The sequence below is a fragment of the Salvelinus namaycush genome, chromosome 11, assembly GCF_016432855.1.
Source record: "Salvelinus namaycush isolate Seneca chromosome 11, SaNama_1.0, whole genome shotgun sequence".
Lineage (NCBI taxonomy): Eukaryota > Metazoa > Chordata > Actinopteri > Salmoniformes > Salmonidae > Salvelinus > Salvelinus namaycush.
This window is the reverse complement of record NC_052317.1, coordinates 3,246,232-3,269,347: the sequence shown is the minus strand read 5'-3', so window position 1 is coordinate 3,269,347 and position 23,116 is coordinate 3,246,232. Positions and strand designations below refer to the sequence as shown.

General features: G+C 41.9%; 1 protein-coding gene across 1 annotated transcript in view; it reads left to right on the top strand.

Annotated features, from left to right (window-relative positions):
* Positions 1-23,116, top strand: part of myo10 (myosin X) — a 266,652-nt gene that overhangs the window by 175,612 nt on the left and 67,924 nt on the right. The window contains exons 5-13 of the mRNA XM_039003646.1: positions 3,720-3,854; positions 6,996-7,120; positions 7,630-7,643; positions 7,847-7,931; positions 17,889-17,992; positions 18,604-18,733; positions 20,062-20,180; positions 21,685-21,831; positions 22,856-22,956. Coding sequence (XP_038859574.1) covers positions 3,720-3,854; positions 6,996-7,120; positions 7,630-7,643; positions 7,847-7,931; positions 17,889-17,992; positions 18,604-18,733; positions 20,062-20,180; positions 21,685-21,831; positions 22,856-22,956 — 960 coding nt within the window. The remainder of the gene's footprint in view (positions 1-3,719; positions 3,855-6,995; positions 7,121-7,629; positions 7,644-7,846; positions 7,932-17,888; positions 17,993-18,603; positions 18,734-20,061; positions 20,181-21,684; positions 21,832-22,855; positions 22,957-23,116) is intronic.

Here is a 23,116-nt window from a genome sequence, read left to right as displayed (position 1 = left end):
CGACCAAACAAAGACCTAATCCATCTCCGCATCCCGCAACTCAGCCGAGGTATGGTGCCCGGGAGAAGAAGTCACTATCAGACACACCAAGCCCCCTCAAGAATGCTACACGATTGCCAAGAGAACCTGCGCTGTGGACTAGGGGAACAGTGCCAGCCGCGGACGGTGTCACTGTTACTGACACCGTTCCCTAGTCCCGCACACAAATTGATTCGAGCGAGGGCAACCAGAGCACGCCCCGAGCTGAGACATACAAGACAACAAACATTAGTATCTTTTTATCCATTTGGGCATGGTCGCAAACTCAAACCTGGCTTGCTAGCCTTTGTCGTTTCAGTCATTGCTAAAGCCAGGTCAAGCAATCCGAAGAATAACTCATTGGTTTGTGGTTAGGAAACTAGGAGAACAAATACAAACTCAAGCACACAACATCCAGGGGGTGAGCACGCTCCACCACAAATGGACAGTTTAGTTGGCAAAGTCAGATAGTCTGTTCCTCCGCGCCAAAAAATTGTAGCGTGAATCGTTCCTGCTAAGCCCAAGGTAAAGAGAGGAAGAATTGAATGAATGAATCTGAGCTTCACGGTTATCACCTGTGGAAGGCGGAGATTCCAGTGAGGCATGATTTTCTTTGGCATTGTCGGGCATGATTTTAGTTATTCCATCAGTCGCGAGAGAGCGACTCCCCATGGTTGTGTTGTACCGAGAGTACCGACTGAAAGGGAACCATGCAAGCAGTCTTTTGAATGTTTAACTTCTTCTTGTAAATCAACACTCGAGCAACTCTATTGCTCTCTGCACAGTATTTTTTGTTCAGGGTGTGCAGGCTTTTGTTGTAGCCGAGCAATAATACGCATGATTCAATGAATCAAAATCCAGATGAGCAAGGAATTAAAATAAAATGTGTATTTTTATTTCTGGCCTGGAACAAAAGGTCTGTGCACCCTGTAGTTCATCTGCACAAGGGTTGGTGAGCAATGGTACAGTATACACTGAGTGTACAAAACATGAAGAACATCTTCCTAATATTGAGTTGTATCCCCCTTTTGTCCTCAGACCAGTCTCAATTCGTCAGGCATGGACTTTACAAGGTGTCAAAAGCAATCCATAGGGATGCTGACCTATGTTGACTCCAGTGCTTCCCACAGTTGTGTCAAGTTGGCTGGATGTCCTTTGGGTGGTGGACCATTCTTGATACACACGGGAAACGGTTGAGCGTGAAAAACCAAGCAGCGGTGCATTTTTTTGACACAAACCGGTGTGCCTGGAACCTACTAAGACAGCCAATTCAAATGCACTTACATTTTTTGTCTTGCCCATTCACCCTATGAATGACAAACCTACACAATCCATGTTTCAATTGTCTCGAGGCTTAAAACATCTTCTTTAACTTGTCTCTTCCCCTGATTGAAGTGGATTTAACAAGCGCCGTCAAAAAGGGATTATAGCTTTCACCTGGATTCACCTGGTCAGTCATGGAAAGAGCAGGATTCGTTAATGTTTTGTACATTCAGTGTAGTCTACTTACTAATGTTTTGTAGTGTGCAATGAAACCCCTAGTGGTAAAATGGTGAATATCCTGTATGTTGAGAATGTTTCAGATGTGGAAAAAGCTTCAGGAAGTGAATGCAAAACCTATTTGTCAGTCAGTTAGTAATTTACATTTGACCCATATTGTTAACATGTGTTTATTCACACAAATGCAAACACATACATACATGCATACATACATACATACATACATACATACATACATACATACATACATACATACATACATACATACATACATACATACATACATACATACATACATACATACATACATACATACATACATGAAAGCAAGCAAGGCATTGTTTTAAATGGCATATGAAGAGTACAAAGCATTCTTGAAACACATCCGGCTTATCATGCATTATCACCATCATTGTTATGGCTAGACTCAATCAAGGACATGCTATTAAACAAGAAACCCTTGATATAGCTGAAGGCTGGAGACTAAAATGTAAGGGATATGGTGTCAAGGACATGTGCATGCGTGCATTAGTGGAGGCTCCTCAGAGGAGGAAGCGGAGGACCATCCTCCTCAGTGAATTTCATAAAAAAATTGTGAAACATTAAAGTTACCCTTTTTAGATACAACTATAATAAATATATTCAAATGTCACCAAATAATTGATTAAAACACACTGTTTTACAATTAAGGTCTACAGTAGCCTCTGCAGCACTCTGTAGGGTAGCACCATGGTGTTGCCGGAGGACAGCTAGCTTCTGTCCTCCTCTGGGTACATTGACTTTAATACAAAACCTAATTATGACAACTTCCGGAAGACGTCCCCAACCTATCAGAGCTCTTGCAGCATGAACTGACATGTTGTCCACTCAATCAAAATATCAGAGAATGAATCTAGTACTGAAGCATACGCCACAGCTAGCTAGCACTGCAGTGCATAAAATGTGATGAGTAGTTGACTCAAAGAGAGAGAAAGACAATAGTTGAACAATTTGAACAAATATATATTTTCCAAAATTAAGGAGAAGCAAGAGAGATAGAGAGAGAAAGCTAGATATATTTGGTTGTATTTTTTTTCACTTTCACTTAGCTAGCAAATGCAGCTAGCTAGTTAAGACTACTCAAACACCCTGCTCAAACAAAGGGATGCTATGTAAGCTAGCTAGCTTTGGCTATCCAACACTGGAACTCTTTCAAGTCAAGGTCAACTTTTGGTTTTATACAGGTATTGCCACAGGGGCCCGCCGGTGTAACTGCTAAACTGGTTTCTGACTGTACACTGTCCTGTGTAATTGTTGCGGGTTTACTAATACATTAGTGCTAGTAGTCTAGTTTACTATGACATGACAATGATGTAGGCTGTGTGTCGCCGTTAGCAGTCATGATATGAAGGTTTGGCTTGGAAAGTGTTTTTCCCCTGGTCACAGAAGTCCACAAGCGAACGGAAAAGATGAGAGGAGGAGAGCGCGTAGATAGTTGTGAGAAGGAATTGTATATACAACGAGCAAAGTCATCATGCTGTTGTGTGGCTGCTATGAACTGTTTGCATGTGATCAGGGCTGCGTTCATTTAGCCGATTCTGTTGAAAAACGTTTCTTAAACGGAACGAACGGGGATAAACATACCTGCATTTGTTCAATAGAAACTCTCATTTACAACTCTCGGACAAATGATTACACCCTAGATCAGCTAGATGCAGGCAAGGGTGTGCAAGGCGGTATTGAATTTGTCACTGTCTGTCACTTTGATTACTCCAAATTCTCTCGATCTGTGCACCTACGTTGTAAAATAGCCTAGGTTGAAGCAACCTCATGATGGGTACAGGGGAAAATGTAGCATCATCTAGTAGCCTAAACCTATCGATGTAACATTGATCTGGGTGAATAGAATATGAATGACAGTCAGCCAATATGCCATAATAGAAATAAGGCCATGCTCATAAAATAAAAAGCATCCTCCCTCATGTTAAACGGTATCGACCGCTACTGACGTGCATGTGTGTGTGTGTGTGTGTGTGTGTGTGTGTGTGTGTACGTGTATTCATGACACAAAACCATACGGAAGTGTATCAACTAACATCACTCCTTTCCCATTTCGACATGCCTTTTACATTATGTACCAGTCCCATTCTACAGCGTTGACTGAAGAAAGATGAAATACATCCAAATACATCTGATTTCTTTCTTTCTCCTTTCCTCCCCAGCGGAGAGAGTGGAGCGGGTAAGACAGAGAGCACCAAGCTGATCCTGAGGTTCCTGTCGGCTATGAGTGAGCACTCCCTGGAGCTCTCCTCAACAGGCAGGACGTCTCACGTGGAGGAGGACCTCCTGGAGAGCAGGTATGTGTTTACATAGCTAAGGACGGGTGAAGAGCAGAATCAAAAAACCTCTGAGTAACCTCTAAACACTTGCTTTTGAGAAGGAAAAGGCCTTATCATTTCTATTCAGTGAGTCAATCATCGTTGTCGTAACGCAAACCCCCGAAAAGTCCCAATGGGCCAGTCTGGTCCCAAGTAAGGTAGATCTTTTTTGGGCCAGGGTAGGCTTTTTGGGGGACAGGTCTCAGAGGTGGAAACACAAAAGTTTGTGTCTTTAGGCCAAACACTGGGGTAAAGTTGTATGGTGTAAGCAAGCCATAAGTAAAAAGGTGTTAGTACTCATTTTAGGTGTTGGTACTTATTTACATTTTACAGTATTTGTATTTTATTAGGGATCCCCATTACTTCCTGCCAAGGCAGCAGCTACTCTTCCTGGTGTCCAAACACATTAAGACACTTATATTACATATAAAACGGTACTTCGTATAACACTGTCACACCACCACATATCCACAACACAAAATGTATGTTACCACTAAACAACAATATTACAACGTACGTGTGTGTAGAGTGGGTGTGCTAGCGCCCTTGTGCGTCTGTACCTGTGTGTCTCTTCACAGTCCCCGCTGTTCCATGAGGTGTATTTTTATCTGTTTTTTTAAATCTGATTCCACTGCTTGCATCAGTTACCTGATGTGGAATAGAGTTCCATGTAGTACTGTGCGCCTCCCATAGTCTGTTCTGAACTTGGAGATTGTGAAGAAACCTCTAGTGGCATGTCTTGTGGGGTATGCATGGGTGTCTGAGCTGTGTGCTAGTAGTTTAAACAGAAAGCTCAGTGCAGTCAGCTTGTCAACCAACACCTCTTACAAAAACAAGTAGTGATGAATTTAAATCTCTCCTCCACTTTGAGCCATGAGAGCTTGACATGCATATCCTTGATGTTAGCTCTGTGTACATTTAAGGGCCAGGCGCGCTGACCTGTTCTGAGCCAAATGCCCCGCTTTTGGAACCTGACCAGTCATGTGTGTGTGTGACAAAACTAGGGCCTGTAGGACCTGCCTGGTTGATAGTGTTAAGAAGGCAGAGCTTTATTATGGACAGACTTCTCCCCATCTTAGCTACTGTTGCGTCAACATGTTTTTATCATGACAGTGTACAATCCAGGGTTACTCCAAGCAGTTTAGTCACCTCAACTTGCTCAATTTCTACATTATTCATTACCATAAATAGCTGAGGTTTAGGGTTTACTGAATCATTTGTCCCAAATACATTTCTTTTAGTTTTTGACATATTTAGGGCTAACTTATTCCTTGCCACACATTCTGAAACTAACTGCAGCTCTTTGTTAAGTGTTGCAGTGATTTCCCTCGATGTAGTAGCTGACGTGTATAGTGTTGAGTCATCAGCATACATAGACCCTAACACCCTCTGTGTTCTGTTAGACAGGTAACTCTTCATCCACATTATAGCAGGGGGTGTAAAGCCATAACACATACGTTTTTCCAGCAGCAGACTATGATCGATAATGTCAAAAAGTGAAGTCTAACAAAACAGCCCCCACAACCTTTTATCATCAATTTCTCTCAGCTAATAATCAGTTATTTATCTAAGTGGTGTGCATGTTGAATGTCCTTCCCTATAAGCGTGCTAAAAGTCTGTTGTCAATTTGTTTACTGTAAAATAGCATTGTATCTGGTCAAACACCATTTTCTCCAGAAGTTTACTCAGGGTTGGTAACAGGCTGATTGGTTGGCTATTTGATCCAGTAAAGGGGGCTTTACTGTTCTTGGGTAGCGGAATTACTTTTACAGAGTGGCAAGTAGCCTAGTGGTTAAGAGGTTGGGCCAGTAACTGAAAGATTGCTTGTTTGAATCTTCGAGCTGACTAGGTGAAAAATCTGTTAATGTGCCCTTGAGCAAAGCACTTAACCCTATCCAGTCGCTCTGGAGAAGAGTGTCTGCTAAATGACTAAAATGCAAATGTAAAATGCTTCCCTCCAGGCCTGAGGGCACACACTTTCTAGTAGGCTTAAATTGAAGATATGGTAAGTAGGAGTGGCAATATCGTCCGCTATTTTCCTCAGTAATTTTCCACCCAAGTTGTCAGAACCCGTTGGCTTGTCATTGTTGATTAGACAACAATGATTTGTTCACTTCTTCCACACTCACTTTACAGAATTCAAAATTACAATACTTGTCTTTCGTAATTTGATCAGTTATACTTGGATGTGTAGTGTCAGCGTTATTTGCTGGCATGTCATGGCTAAGTTAGCTAATCTTGCTAATAAAAAATCATTAAAGTAATTGGCAATATCAGTGGGTTTTGTGATGAATGAGCCATCTGATTCAATGAATGATGGAGCTGAGTTTGCCCTTTTGCCCATAATTTCATTTAAGGTGCTCCAAAGCTTTTTAATATCATTCCTTATGTAATTTATCTTTGTTTCAAAGTGTAGTTTCTTCTTCTTCTTATTCAATTTAGTCACATGATTTCTCAATAGCAGTATGTTTGCCAATCGGTTGTGCTGCCAGACTTATTTGCCATTCCTTTTGCCTCATCCCTCTCAACCATGCCATTTTTCAATTCCTCATCAATCCACCGGGATTTACCAGTTTTTACAGTAATTTTCTTAATGGGTGCATGCTTATTAAGTAACTGGGATAAGCAATTTCATAAATGTATCAAGTGCAGTGTTTGGTTGCTCCTCATTACACACCACAGACCAACAAATATTCTTTAAATCAACAACATAGGAATCACTACAAAATGTATTGTATGACCTCTTATACACTATATTAGGCCCAGCCTTTGGAACGTTGGTTTTCCTAGATATGGCTATTATATTGTGATCACTACATTCGATGGATGTGGATACTGCTTTAAAGCAAATGTCTGCAGTACAATATTCTATTGACTCTATATGAATTATTGGACAGCACCTGCCTACTTTATGTACAGATTGTAAACCATTTTCAGTAGTTTAACTTTTTGGAAAGAAAGAAGTTTTCAAACCTTATCTAGTTGCAGGTGCATGGAGGATGTAAAAAACAATATTTGAAAAAGAAACTCCAGCTCGCTGCCAATATTCTTACTTCAACCATTTAGTGGACTTTCTCTATCTCTCTCTGTCTCTCTCTTTCTCTCTCTCTACTCCTTTAGCCCAATCATGGAAGCCTTCGGCAACGCCAAGACCGTCTACAACAACAACTCTAGCCGCTTTGGGAAGTTTGTTCAACTGCACTTCTGTCAGAAGGGCAACATCCAAGGCGGTAAAATCGTGGACTGTATCCTTTACTACGCTATTAACAACCATAGTGTGGACAGAATGATGTTTTCTACATGTCCTGTTCAAGTTCCTATAGGAAATGCTCCAAACTGCTGCCAAGCACTCTTCAGTGAAGGGTTTGGGTGATGATTTATTAGCGTGCTTTATTAGTGTGCAGTGTGCTGTTCTAGTTTCAAACGTATGACAATCTCTGTTCTGGTGAGTTAGAGAATGGGACAATCAATGACTAGGTGTAGAGATAGAAAACTCTGCTTTCTCTCTGTCTCTCTGGAACTATTTTCCCTCCTATTTTTTTCACCCACTTTGAGGTGTCACTCTCCCTCTCTCTTTTCTCTCTCCCCTCTCTTTCTCTCTCATCTGTCTGTATATTTCTCTCTCCTTTGTCTTACCCTCTTCTTTCTCTTTCTAAAAGTCTATGCCAGATAATTGTCATATATGAATCTCAATGTGGAGCATCCGACTTTCTCAAGGTAATATATGCCTTAACTGCCACCTTTCTATGCAAAGACCTCCTAGAGAAGGTAAATATTATCTCTGTCTCTCTCTCTCTCTCTCTCAATCTCTCTTTCCCCATTATCCCATTATCCCCTCTCTCTCTGCCTCTGGCAGTCGGTCGGTCTCTCTCTCTCCCTTTGTCTCTGTCTCTCTCTCTCTCCAATGTCATTGTGTTGCTATGTGTCCTGTCGGAGGTGTGCGGTGATGGTTGTGTCCTCTGCCCTATCAGAATCGAGTTGTTAGGCAGAATCCAGGGGAAAGGAACTATCACATCTTCTATGCACTTCTGGCTGGAACCAATGCAGAACAGAGGGGTGAGTGACAATATGATACATGGGTCAAACCAAAACATAACAGAAGGGTGTAGCTATCTCGTAGTTTATTTTCTACATGGGGCAAAAAGGCCCCCAAAGTAAGATCCAAGCCCACTTTAGCATCAAAACTGAACATTGAAACCAATAATAGCCGAACTTTATAAGATCTGGTGGCCTGCCTAAATCGAATAAAATGTTATTTGTCACATGCTTTGTAAACAACAGGTGTAGACTAACAGTTAAATACTTACTTATGGGTATTTTCCCAACAATGCAGAGTTAAATATTATTAAATTCCATTAAAAAAAATGTAATATTGACACGAGGAATAAATACACAGTGAATAACAATACCAAGTAAAAATAACATGGTTATATAAGGGGCGTGTGTGTGTGTGTGTGTGTGTGTGTGTGTGTGTGTGTGTGTGTGTGTGTGTGTGTGTGTGTGTGTGTGTGTGTGTGTGTGTGTGTGTGTGTGTGTGTGTGTGTGTGTGTGTGTGTGTGTGTGCATAGTCAGTGCAAGAGAGTTAGTGCAAAAAAGGGTCAATGCAGGTTAGTCCGGGTAGCCATTTGATTAGCTTAGCAGTCTTGTGGCTTGGAAGTAGAAGCTGTCCACGGTCCTGTCGGTTCCAGACTTGGTGCACTGGTACTGCTTGCCGTGCGGTAGCAGAGAGAACAGTCTATGGTTTGGGGGGCTGGAGTCCTGGATGGCAAGGAGCTCTGTACTCACCACCCTCTGTAGCGCCTTGCGGTCGGGTACTTTGCAGTTGTCGTACCAAACGATGATGCAGCCAATATGCGCTCAATGGGGCAGCTGTAGAACCGTTTGAGGATCTGAGGGCCCATGCAAAATCTTTTCAGTGTCCTGAGGGGGAAGAGGCGCTATAGTGCCCTCTTCACAACTGCGTGGGTGTGTGTGGACCATGTTAATTCCTTAGTGATGTGGACACCGAGGAACTTGAAGCTATCGATCCTGCTCCACTACAGCCCCATCGATGTGGATGGGGGCGTGCTCGCCCCTCCGTTTCCTGTAGTCCACGATCAGCTCCTTAGTCTTGCTGATGTTGAGGGAAAGGTTGTTGTTCTGGCACCACACTACCAGGTCTCTGACCTCCTCCCTATAGGATGCCTTATCGTTGTCAATGATCAGTCCTACCACCATCGTGTTGACAGCAAACTTGACGATGGTGTTGGAGCCGTGCGCAGCCATGCAGTCCTGGGTGAACAGGGAGTCCAGGAGGGGACTAAGCACACACCTCTGATGGGGCCCCCATGTTGATGGTCAGCTTGACGAATATGTTGTTGCCTAGCCTCACTACCTGGAGGCGGCCATCAGGAAGTCCAGGATCCAGTTGCAGAGGGAGGTGTTTAGTCCCAGGGTCCTGAGCTTGGTGTTGAGCTTGGAGGGGACTATGGTGTTGAATTCTTATCTGTAGTCAATGAACAGCATTCTTACATAGGTAATTATTTTGTCCAGGTGGGTGAGGGCAGTGTGGAGTGCAATAGATATTGTGTCATCTGTGGATCTGTTTGGGCATTATGCGAATTGGATTGGGTCCAGGGTGTCTGGGATGATGGTGTGCATGTGAACCATGATCAGCCTTTCAAAGCATTTCATGCTATATATGTAGATATAATGTGTTTCTCCTACAGTGGTTCTTCCTTTAAAAATGTTGAGCTTATGCTGCGACCATTTGTGGTAGATGGTGGCATTCTGTCATTGCACCACACTATCACAAGGGGGAGGTAGAACGCTAATCTATCGGTAGTCTAAACTGCGGCAATTAATGGAGGCGTTTTCAGTCTGAGAGTCTCTCCTCTGGCACTAGAGTCCTGCATCAGGCAACAACAAAAAAACTGTTGATGGTCTTGGAGTTAAGAGAGAACTTGGGGAAATACAATGGGGAAATTTCACTTGACATGTGGACTGACGATTATTGTAAAATAGGCATGGTGGGCTTTTGGTTTCTCTCCCTTTTGGTTTCTCTCTAAAAAAAACTGAAATAAATAATTCTAAATAACAAACTGGCTTTATTTACGAATTAGTAAGAATGTCTCACCCCATGTTCAAGAATGGCCCTTTTCCCTTTATTCAGATTACAATCGCTCACTTTCGGTTATTTGAAACGAAGCCATAGAAAGTTGGTTGCAATTTCAGTCGAAAATAAAAAGTAAGGAACTTGTCTGTCGGCCCTGCATTAAAGACCAAAATTGGTTAAAGAAAATTGGGATAAATAAAAATATATACCAGTTTCATTTAAGGATCAAAAAATTTATAGCTGTGCCATATAGACTGCAAAATAGTTGGGAAGCGATTTTTGATGTACTGATTCCATGGCACGTGGTTTATGAATTGACACGCAATTTTCCATTCCTCCTGAAAGCCCTAATATTAAAAACAGCCTAATGCATTCTCTCTGTCCCCCACACGCACTTTAAACATTTGGATAATAAAGCATTTAAAGGCTGACATTGGTGGATTTTAATACTTCTGACAGACAAAATTCTAACTCCACCCATAACTTTTGGACTTTTAAACATTCCCAGAAGGCATGGATTATTATAACCGACTGCAGGCCTAAAACCTATGGGGGGCAAACAACGTTTCCATGATGGGCTATTAGCAGGACAATAGACTCTTCAACCTTTCCAAAATGATAGCTCGGCTAGGTGTGAACAAAAATCCCCACAACTTGTAATGTATTAAGTACTCTAAAGTTTTACATTTCTAACTACAAACATCATGCAACTGCAAAAAGTCAGGTAAAGCATATACTGATCAGTATTTTTTCATCAACATCTTTATGCTTTCATTAATAAAATAATGATAAAAATACTCTTTCAAAATGCAGATGTTTATTTCAACTATCAGCAGGGCAATAGACTCTTCCCGAGTTTAGGGACTTTAAGTATATTAATGGATCCATAACGAATTACTATGGAAAAAATATCATTGAATGATATAGCATAGGGACTGGTCTTGTTAAATCAATCATGGACCTATTTATATAATGAATATGAATTCGGAGGGCAGAAAGTATTAAATATTAAAGCATTGAGACCTCTCACTAAAGTCGTCAGTCATACATACTTAAATCCGAACTGGTTTTGCAGCACGCCAGGTTCTTTGTTTGTCAGATGAATCATTGGGTCGAAACTACAGAACAGTACAAAACAAGAGAACACATATGGTTAATGTTCTGAAAAAAATATATATATAAAATGTCTTACAGAGCCTTTCTATAAGTCCACTCAAGTTTCTTCAACTGTCTTCTGACTGTGATTAGAGCGATGTTGATGTTGTGCGGTGATGCCAGCAGATTCCAGATTGCCTTTGCCGAGATTGCTCATCATCTTCAACCATCATCGATGGCTTGAATAGTTTCACTGGAAATGGAATACATATATAGATGCTGTGTTTTTGGTTGATGGCCAATATTAAAAACAGTCAAATGCATTTGTGAATTCAATCACTTTATTGTTGAATTATTTAAGGATCCTCTCTCTTCTCTGTGCTAGAGTTATTTTACGAATAAAGTTGGCTAATGAAGGCCTACTTTACAGTATTGTAGCCTACTGTACCTGTTCATTTTCCTGGGTTTTCGCGTTCGGCATAACACAGGCAAATAGCACTGTCCGTGACCATAATCCCCAAGTCTAACAGTATTTTACCGACATGTTTACTTATTCAAGGCTCCTTTCTCTTCTCTGTGCTGGAGTTCTTTTAAGAATGCTTACTGGAACACCCAAAGTCATCCAGTTGTTATAATAGGATTTGAAGCAAAAGCCTACCAGCGTGTGGTCAACTATTTCAGCACCGCTTCACGCTGCTCTGAGACAAGCATGGGGTTAAGTTGGCGCCGGAGAAGAAGGCTGACGTTTTATGTGTTCCTATCCAATTGTGTTTTGTTTGTTTGTTTCTTTGTGTTGTTTTTAACTTATTTTTTAACTTATTTTGTACATAATGTTTCTGCTACCGTCTCTTATGACCGAAGATATCTTCTGGACATCAGAACTGTGATTATTCACCACGGACTGGCAGAATCCTTTTTTTCCTTTCATGAGTCCGATGAGCCCGACATGAATGACATACTGCTTTCCCGGGAACAGATCCAGATCCCCGTCATTTGTGTGAAGAGAAGGCCGAGAAAAAGGGGCCAGAGGGCGAGCTGCCTTCTGAGAATTAGTAGGCGATTGAATAAACCCCCACTGCCTTCCATTCTGCTAGCAAACGTGCAATCTTTGGAAAATAAATTAGATGACCTACGCGGAAGATTAAACTACCAACGGGACATTCAAAACTGTAATATCGTATGGTTCACGGAGTCATGGCTGAATGACAACATTATCAACATACAGCTGGTTGGCTATACGCTGTTTCAACAGGATAGAACAGCAGCGTTTGGTAAGACAAGGGGCAGCGGACAAAGTATTTTTGTAAATAACAGCTGGTGCACGATATCTAAGGAAGTCTCGAGGGTTTGCTCGCCTGAGGTAGAGTACCTCGTGATAAGCTGTAGACCACATTATCTACCTAGAGAGATTTCATCTGTATTTTCCGTAGCAGTCTACATACCACCACAGACTTAGGCTGGCACTAAGACCGCACTCAATGAGCTGCATTCCACCATAAACAAACAGGAAAACGCTCACCCAGAGGCAGCGCTCCTAGTAGGACTTTAATACAGGGAAACTTAAATCTGTTTACAAAATTTCTATCAGCATGTTAAAAAACTCTGGACCACCTATACTCCACACACAGAGACGCATACAAAGCTCTCCCTCACCCTCAATTTGGCAAATCTGACCATAATTCTATCCTCCTGATTCCTGCTTACAAGCAAAAATTAAAGCAGGAAGCACCAGTGACTAGATCAATAAAAAAGTGTTCAGATGCTAAGCTACAGGACTGTTTTGCTAGCACAGACTGGAATATGTTCTGGGATTCTTCCGATGGCATTGAGGAGTACACCACATCAGTCATTGGCTTCATCAATAAGTGCATTGATGACATCGTTCCCACAGTGACCGTACGTACATACCCCAACCAGAATCCATGGATTAGAGGGAGCATCCGCACTGAGCTAAAGGCTAAAGCTGCCGCTTTCAAGGAGCGGGACTCTAACCCGGAAGCTTATAAGAAATCCCGCTATGCCCTCCGACGAACCATCAAACAGGCAAGCGTCAATACAGGACTAAGATCGAATCGTGCTACACTGGCTCTGATGCTCATTGGAGGTGGCAGGGCTTGCAAAGACAGACTACAAAGGGAAGCACAGCCGAGAGCTGCCCAGTGACACAAACATACCAGACGAGCTAAACTACTTCCATGCTTGCTTCGAGGCAATTAACACTGAAACATGCATGAGAGCACCATCTGTTCCGGAAGACTGTGTGATCACGCTCTCCGCAGCTGATGTGAGTACCTTTAACTTATCTAGGATAGGGGGCAGCATTTTCACGTTTGGATGAAAAGCATACCCAAATTCAACTGCCAGCTACTCATCCCCAGAAGATAAGATATGCATATTGTTAGTAGATTTGGATAGAAAACACTCTGAAGTTTCTAAAACTGTTTCTAAAACTGAATCATGTATGTGAGTATAACAGAACTTATTTAGCAGGCGAAACCCAGAGGACAAACCATTCAGATTTCTTTTTTTTTTAGGTCACTCTCTTTTCAATGGATTTTCATTGGGAATACAGATTTCTAATTGACCTTCTTGCAGTTCCTATTGCTTCCACTGGATGTCAACAGTCTCTAGAAATTAGTTGAGGGTTTTTCCTTTGTGTAATGAAGAAGTACGGCCATTTTGAATCAGGGTCACTTGAAGTGTCCTGTTAGATAGAGGCGCGTGACCAGAAAGCATGCTACAGATTGTTTTAATCCTGTATTGAACACAGATCATCCCGTCTTCAATTTTATCGATTATTTACGTTAAAAAATACCTAAAGTTGTATTACAAAAGTAGTTTGAAATGTTTTGGCAAAGTTTACAGCTGACTTTTGAGATATTTTGTAGTCATGTTTCACGAGTTGGAACCGGTGTTTTTCTGGATCAAACGCGCCAAGTAAATGGACATTTTGGATATATATCGACGGAATTAATTAAACAAAAGGATCATTTGTGATGTTTATGGGACATATTGGAGTGCCAACAACAGAAGCTCGTCAAAGGTAAGGCATGAATTATATTTTTATTTCTGTGTTGTCGCGCCTGCAGGGTTGAAATATGCTTATCCAACTTTGTTTACAATGGTGCTAACTCAGATAATAGCATTGTTTGCTTTTGCCGAAAAGCCTATTTCAATTCTGACATGTTGGCTGGATTCACAACCAGTGTAGCTTTAATTTGGTATATTTCATGTGTGATTTAATGAAAGTTAGACTTTTATAGTATTTTATTTGAATTTGGCGCGCTGCATTTTCTCTGGCTTTTGACCAAGTGAGACAGTAGCGTCCCACCTTAACTCAGATTTTTGGATATAAATATGAACTTTACCGAACAAAACATACATGTATTGTGTAACATGAAGTCCTATGAGTGTCATCTGATGAAGATCATCAAAGGTTAGTGATTAATTTTAACTCTATTTCTGCTTTTTGTTACTCCTCTCTTTGGCTGGAAAAATGGCTGTGTTTTTCTGTGGCTATGTACTGAGCTAACATAATCGCAAGGTGTGCTTTCGCCGTAAATCCTTTTTGAAATCAGACACTTTGGCTGGATTAACGAGAAGTTTATCTTTAAAATGGTGTATAATACTTGTATGTTTGAGGAATTTTAATGATGAGATTTCTTTTTTTTTTTTTTTTGGCGCCCTGCAATTTCACTGGCTGTTGGTTAGGTGGGACGCTACCCTCCCACATATCCCAGAGAAGTTAAAAGGGTAAACATTCACAAGGCTGCAGGGTCAGATGGATTACCAGGACATGTACTGTGAGCATGCGCTGACCAACTGGCAAGTGTCTTCACTGACATTTTCAACCTCTCCCTGACCGAGTCTGTAATACCAACATGTTTTAAGCACACCACCATAGTGCCTGTGCCCAAGAACACTAAGGTAACCTGCTTAAATGACTACCGACCCGTAGCACTCACGTCTGTAGCCATGAAGTGCTTTGAAAGGCTGGTCATGGCTCACATCAACACCATTATCCCAGAAACCCTATACCCACTACAATTTGCATACAGCCCCAACAAATCCACAGATGATGCAATCTCTATTGCACTCCACACTGCACTCCCTTGCCCTTTCCCACCTGGACAAAAGGAACACCTATGTGAGAATGCTATTCATTGACTACAGCTCAGCGTTCAACACCATCGTGCCCTCAAAGCTCATCAAAAAGCTAAGGACCCTGGGACTAAACACCTCCCTCTGCAAGTAGATCCTGGACTTACTGACGGGCCGCCCCCAGGTGGTAAGGGTAGGTAACAACACATATGCCACGTTGATCCTCAACACAGGGGCCCCTCAGGGGTGCGTTCTCAGTCCCCTCCTGTACTCCCTGTTCACTCATGACTGCACGGCCAGGCACGACTCCAACACCATCGTTCAATTTGCCGATGACACAACAGCGGTAGGCCTGATCACCGACAATGACGAGACAGCCTATAGGGAGGAGGTCAGAAACCGGGCCGTGTGGTGCCAGGACAACAACCTCTCCCTCAACGTGATCAAGACAAAGGAGATGATTGTGGACTACAGGAAACAGAGGACCAAGCACGCCCCCATTCTCATCGACGGGGCTGTAGTGGAGCAGGTTGAGAGCTTCATGTTCCTCGGTGTCCACATCACCAACAAACTAAAATGGTCCAAGCACACCAAGACAGTCGTAAAGAGGGCACGACAAAACCTTTTCCCCCTCAGGAGACTGAAAAGATTTGGCATAGGTCCTCAGATCCTCAAAAGGCTCTACAGCTGCACCATCGAGAGCATCCTGGTTGCATCACTGCCTGGTATGGCAACTGCTCGGCCTCCGGCCGCAAAGCACTACAGAGGGTAGTGCGTAAGGCCCAATACATCACTGGGGCCAAGCTTCTTGCCATCCAGGACCTCTATACCAGGCGGCGTCAGAGGAAGGCCCTAAAAATTGTTAAAGACTCCAGCCACCGTAGTCATAGACTGTTCCCTCTCCTACCGCATGGCAAGCGGTACCGGACCACCAAGTCTAGGTCCAAGAGGATTCTAAACAGCTTCTTCCCCCAAGCCATAAGACTCCTGAACATCTAATCAAATGGCTGCCCAGACTATTTGCATTGCCCCCCCCCCCCCCCCCCCCCCCCTCTTTACACCACTGCTACTCTCTGTTGTTGTCAACTATGCATAGTCACTTCAATAACTCTACCTACATGTACATACTACCTAAACTAACCGGTGCCCCCGCACATTGACTCTGTACCGGTACCAACCTGTATATAGTCTCGCTATTGTTGTTTTACTGCTGCTCTTTAATTACTTGTTACTTTTATCTCTTATTCTTGTCCATATTTTTTGATACTGCGTTGTTGGTTGGGGGCTCGTAAGTAAGCATTTCACTGTAAGGTTGTACCTGTTGTATTCAGCGCATGTGACTAGTAAAATGTGATTTGATTTGATGCACCAGATACTCAACTAGTCTAAAGAAGGCCAGTTTAATTGCTTCTTTAATCAGAACAACAGTTTTCAGCTATGTTAACATAATTGCGAAAGGGTTTTCTAAGGATCAATTAGCCTTTTAAAATGATCAACTTGGATTAGCTAACACAACCTGCCATTGGAACACAGGAGTGATGGTTGCTGATAATGGGCCTCTGTACGCCTATCTAGATAGACGTTTCCAGCTGCAATAGTCATTTACAACTTTAACAATGTCTACACTGTATTTCTGATCAATTTTATGTTATTTTAACAGACTTTTGAACGGTAGCGTATGTACATAATGTATTTCTGCAGATTTGTGTGAATTTTTGTGCGTTTTTGTGTGGCTTTGCCATGTTTACTATGTACTGTAGACTATGTTTACTTGTCAGACTGCATAGTAGCCTAATAACATATGCATTTTGAAAAAGATTACTACGGTATATTCTATGTTTTTGGTTGTTGGCCAATATTAAAAACAGTCAAATGCATTTGTGAATTCAATCACTTTATTGTTGAATTATTTAAGGCTCCTTTCTCTTCTCTGTGCTGGAGTTCTTTTCGGAATGAAGTCGGCTAATGAAGGCAACAAATGGTTGCTTACTGGAACACCCAAAGTGTCGTCAACTACTTCAGCACCGCTTCGTGCTGTTAGGATTTGTTTTTATTATTTTGCTCTTCACTCGCAGTCACTTAGTAGCCTACGTCCGACCGGTCACATTGTTCAGTGCCAACTTTTGAAAGCTAGTCACTGCTTCCCCCCCACCCCCCCAAGTTAACAAAGCGTATTCTCCTATTTTCTTCTCGCTAAATAAAAGGTACTGTAGTTGCCCAGATTCTTCCCACCTTTTCCTCAGCTATACATCCATCGCTCTTCCTATAACATCTGCCTCCATCTAATCCTTGTTTAGTGTTACTGAATCAGGCACTGAGGTCAGGTCTGTCAGATGTATAATTTTTATTTTTTCTTGGAATAGAAACACCATTATATTAATCAAATTAATTAAGCTAAATTTCTTAAAATAAATCCTGTATGCTATGTTCTTACAGAAAAAAGGGTTTAAATTCTCTAGTACAGCCAATATTAAAAACAGTCCACTGCTTCTCAAAGATGCCCCCTGGTGGTCAAACTAGCATTAATGACAACAATGGTATGACACTTACAGTAAATAACATGCCATAGATTTCTGCGGCAGCGCGCAAGCTGTGCTGCAGTACGACTCAACTTTTAAAGGAAGAACCACTGTATATAATGTTAGGAGAAACACTGGGTTATAAAACAATTACAGCAATTACACTTTTAACCCATTATTGAGTCTTTCTTTTTTCCATGACAGAGGCCTTCAGTTTTTCCCCACCAGAGAATTACTACTACCTAAAGCAATCTGGCTGTGTGGCAGACAAGACAATCAACGACAAAGGCACTTTTCAGGACGTACTGGTATGGCCCTCCCATCTATATCAATGGTTTATTGTTGATGATACAGTTCAGGGCATTCAAAAGTTACTTTTCAAAATGCCTTGCTGCAGCAAGCAGTACATTTTTAACCGAACATTCGTGAGGTGATACCAAGCGCCAAGTTCATTAGCAATCATCTAACAATAACCCATACATTTAAATACATTTCTGAAATATGCCCATGGCGATGTTACATCCCCTTTGAAGCAAATGTCGTTTTTTTGCTAATATACAGTACTTTTTTTGTTCACTTTTTATTACCCAGAACTGTTGTACAAATTGCCATTAGTGGAACTACAATTTGAAATTGTCAATGACAGGGTCTTGCTACAGGGTCTTACAGCTGCACCTCATACCATAGAGACACTAAAGCAGCAGATTCCACTTATAGTGGTCTGGATTCAACTTTACTCGGTTTGTACAGGGATATGGTAATGAATTGAATTAAATTGTGTCTGGACAGATTGAATACATGGGAAAACTCTGAGATATTGTGTTATTTCATTTCTTATTAGATATTTTTCTTGGGGGCACAACTGCCTTTTTTTTGGCAGCATCAACATTCTGTTCATTTGTGTTGTTTTCCATCCCAGAATGCAATGCGGACCATGCAGTTCACAGAGGAGAACATCTGGGAGATCCTTCGGCTCCTGGCGGGAATTCTTCATGCCGGGAATATCGAGTTTATGACGGCCGGAGGAGCTCAGGTCTCTTCCAAAACAGGTTAATGTCTCTCCTCTTTTCTTTCCTTCCTCTCCTCCTCATGTTCCCCCTTTCCCTTGAGGTACTACCTATAATATGCTACTTTCCTTGAGATTCTCCCTATCCCTGTCCTATTTCTGGGTTGTCCAAGTTTAAGAGCTGCTCTGAGATTAGCTCTCCCCTGTGCCTTAGCGCTAGGGTGACCTTAACCTTTTGCCTCAGCTGAACAATAATATTCCGCCTAGTGCCCACAAAGCTTTGAAATGCGATATGTAATGAACACACTCGTATATCCACCTCAACTGTCATAGCAAGATTGGTGTTTAAAAAATAACCTTGATTTAATCACATTATGAGTAAATGCATCTGGAGCAGTGGTCACCGACCTTTTCTGAGTCAAGATACGTTCGCAGTCAAATAAGATCTACCACTTCGATTATTTTTTTTTAACATGATTTAAAAAATATAACATTAACCCAATAAAAACAGTTCTGTAGGAATGAGGTTTGTGCAGTAGGCCTAACATTATCACAGCATATTGGATATATGCCTGTCCTGCCAATATTGTTCTTCTCAGAACATATTATATTTCAAAACTCGAGCTTTGATAAAAAAAAATTATCAGTTGGTGTAGCATTTGCGAGGCACAACTGAGTATAAGTTGAAATAATTCGTAAATAATTCGCTTTTTTATTTTACTGGACTGATGGTACCTGAATCTGATGGTCATGGTGCTTTCAAGACAACTGGGAACTCGGAAAAGACACAAGGTCAAATCATGATGTCAGTGATCTTCAGGTAGGAAAGTCAGAGCTCTAGAAAGATGCCTGAGTTTCCGACTTGGAATTCCGAGTTGGATGACCGTTCAAAACGATTTTTCCCAGTCAGATCTAGTTTTTTTCAGAGTACCCAGTTGTTTTGAACATGACGTTAGTCTCAGTGGAGGGAGGGAGGGAGAGAGCAGCAGAGGGACCGCCCTCTGGTTCAAAATGGGAACACTTTGATTACCCGGTGAGCACGGTTTCAGAATCAAGTGAACTTAACACCAACAGCGCAACACACACTCACACAAAAAAAGGAGTGCAAGCCTTGATCATTGGCTTTTCTACAGAAATGTTCGGGGATCGACTAGGAATGCCTTGAAGATCAACCAGGTTGGTGACCACTGATCTAGAGGGGCATAGACTGACATCAAATCTAATTTTATTGGTCACATACACATGGTTAGCAGATGTTATCGTGAGTGTAGCAAAATGCTTGATGACAGCACAGCAAAGGATATCTATTGTACAGTACTTATTACACCCCCACATCCCTTTTCTAAAATACCACTGTCTGTGTGTTTGTAGCACTGGGCAGGACAGCAGACCTCCTGGGCCTGAACTCAGAACATCTGGCCGAGGTGCTGACCCACAAGTCCTTGATCCTACGGGGTGAGGAGATCTGCACGCCGCTCACCGTAGAACAGGTAACCTAACCATGATGACAGAGGGCACCAGTTGACCCCATTGTTTAACATCAGGTAGTGGCTTCACTCCTTTGCGACACTAATCCCTCGACACACAAATATTTGACCCCATGGTCAACACCTGACATTAGGGCAGATAGATAGGCCAGGGGCATGAGTTATGCCATAGGGAAACATTTAGAGCTGGTGTTTCATAGTCAATTGGCGCCTGCCCAACTGTGAGTCTAGCCACCAACTTTGTGAAAAAATACTTTGGTTTCAAAGTCAATGGTGGCTTATCTCTACCTCGTTTACATAGGTCCTGCTAGACAAAACAAAGCATTCATTGTCTCTTACAGTTGTGTGTGACCGCCGTTGTTGTTGTCAGCTTTTGAAGGCTGGGTGTGCATTGGCCACTGACCCTGAACCATTTCCCCTTGCATGACCTGGGTTGTGTTGACTAGGCACTAAACTTAAAACATTTTAAAACATTTGCAAAAGAAAAACATAAAATACAGTTTAGTCCCTCACTGTTTCACTTAGTTGTCTTGCAGTTGGTGCCTAATGAACCCCACCCCCATCATGTGTCTGATATAATCTCTAAAGCTAGGAGTGTAGCTGACCAGGCTAATCACATTTGACGCTGATTCAGCAGATATGGTCAGCAGATAAACATGAGACACAACTAGTGCCAGACTGGATTATCACAAATGCCATTGCCACAAGCAGCACTGCAGATATTGAGATGAGCGAGATGCAAGACTTCGCGCTCACACAGTCACACACACAGTATCTGTGCATTTGCACGGGTTCGCTGTTGGGTGCCCTGGCCTGTGCACAGGCCAGGGCATGTGACTGTATGAGCTGTGTATGTGACTGTGTGAGAGCGAAGTCTTGTATCTCTCTCATCTCAATGTTTGCAGTGCTGCTTGTGGCAGTGTCATTTCGCTGAGTTTACCTTTATGGTCAGGCGGGTGATGGTCTACTTGTGATAATCCAGTCTGGCTCAAGTTGTGTCTCCTGTTCATCTGCTGAATCAGCGTCAAAGCCTCACGCTTCAACGCTCTTAGCGGAAATGCTGTTTATTTTCTGCATCTACGTCATATCGCTGAGTCTATCTTTAATAACTTGGCTTATGTAGGAGATCATATGTAGACTATTTAAGCTAGCTTTTATACATAATTTATGCCTCGAGGGGGTGCTCTGTCTAAATGGACAGAAAATGTTTCCAGAAATGACTACATTGGACAGAAAGGAGCACACCTCCCTATCCGAAGTGCAGGTTTTTTGCAATCAGAAAAAGCAGAAGCAGATTGTGGAAGTCACCTTTAAAAGCATATGGCAAAGCACATGTTGCGTATGTGCGTGTGTTTGAATCCCAGCCACGGTATGAATTAATTAATGGTTACACCAAGGGATAGTCAATTTAAAGGTCATCCAGAGTAATTTATACTCCTATTTTACTTGAACGAGAACAGGGCAGCTTCCTTTTTGTAAAACTGTGATGTCATTTCCTTTTTCCCAGGCGGTGGATTCCAGGGACTCCATGGCGATGGCACTTTATTCCCAGTGTTTCACCTGGATTATCCGGAAACTCAACAACCGTATCCGAGGGAAAGAGGACTTCAAATCTATTGGCATCCTAGACATATTTGGATTTGAGAATTTCGAGGTTGGTTGGACAAAAACATTTTTGGTGGTTCAAGATATAATGTCTGCATCACTTGCCTTTTTGATACATTTTCTAAATGATCATGTCTTATATTTAGTTTTTTTATTTTATTGTGAGCAACATATGTCTAAGTCAGGAAAGTCACTGATCACAAGCAATGATGTACGTTCATCTTAATGTTGATTTCTCATATTGGCTGTCACCATCAGTAATGAATAAAAATGGCCTCCAGCAAATCTAGCCAAACTAGTTCAAATCAACTATCAGTCATCCATGAGACAGTTCATGACCTAGATAACTCTCAAACTTAAGAAGTAGATTTGCACATTCATTATGTGATCTATGATCTTAGTGTTCCCTATAGGAGGCCCTGCATTTACAAAACATCCTAGAGGAGGAGGGCTGACATAAATTCAGTTTTGCATTTTAAATCATAATGCATGATAGGGGGGACTGATCCTAGATCAGCACTCGTACTCTGAGTTGCTTTGTGAATACAGGCGCAGATTTACAAAAGTTCTGGCTGTTTTAACAGAGGGAATTAATTAGAGATGGTGGAAGAAAACTGCAGGTAGCCTAGCGGTTAGAGTGTTGGGCCAGTAACTGAAAGGTTGCTAGTCCAAATCCCTGAGCTGATCATGTGAAAATCTGTCGATTTGCCCTTGAGCAAACGACTTAACCCTAATTGCTCCAGGGTCGCCGTTGGTTACGCCACTCTCAGGGAGAGTTGGGGTATGCAAAAAACACATTTTGTAACGTGTGAAATAGGACAAATATAAGCATCCACCAAGTTATTATAATAATACTTGTAAGTAAAGTGAAATTGTAGAGTTTCATGTTGTAACTTTCAATTCTTACAACATGAAACCCTGTTGGAAAAATCATCAGGAGCAAACCATTACAAAAAAATCACTTGGGGGGGGGGGGGGGATGTACCCCATGACCCCCCCCCCCCCCCCCCCCCCCATCAAAAAATTGTAAATATTTAGTATGTGAGTCTTACATGGGTCTATCTCTCTGACAGGTCAACCGCTTTGAGCAGTTCAATATTAACTATGCAAACGAGAAACTTCAGGAATACTTCAACAAGCACATCTTCTCGCTGGAGCAACTTGAATACAACAAGTGGGTAGACCTCAAACATGAACCTTCACAGTAAATTTAGATTGGCTTTTTTTTATGGTTAACTGTAACACTGTATCATTTTATATAAATGTGTATTCTATTTACAGTTCATCAGAATGTATAACACGTACGCTAATTTATAAAGCATTTATAAGCACGT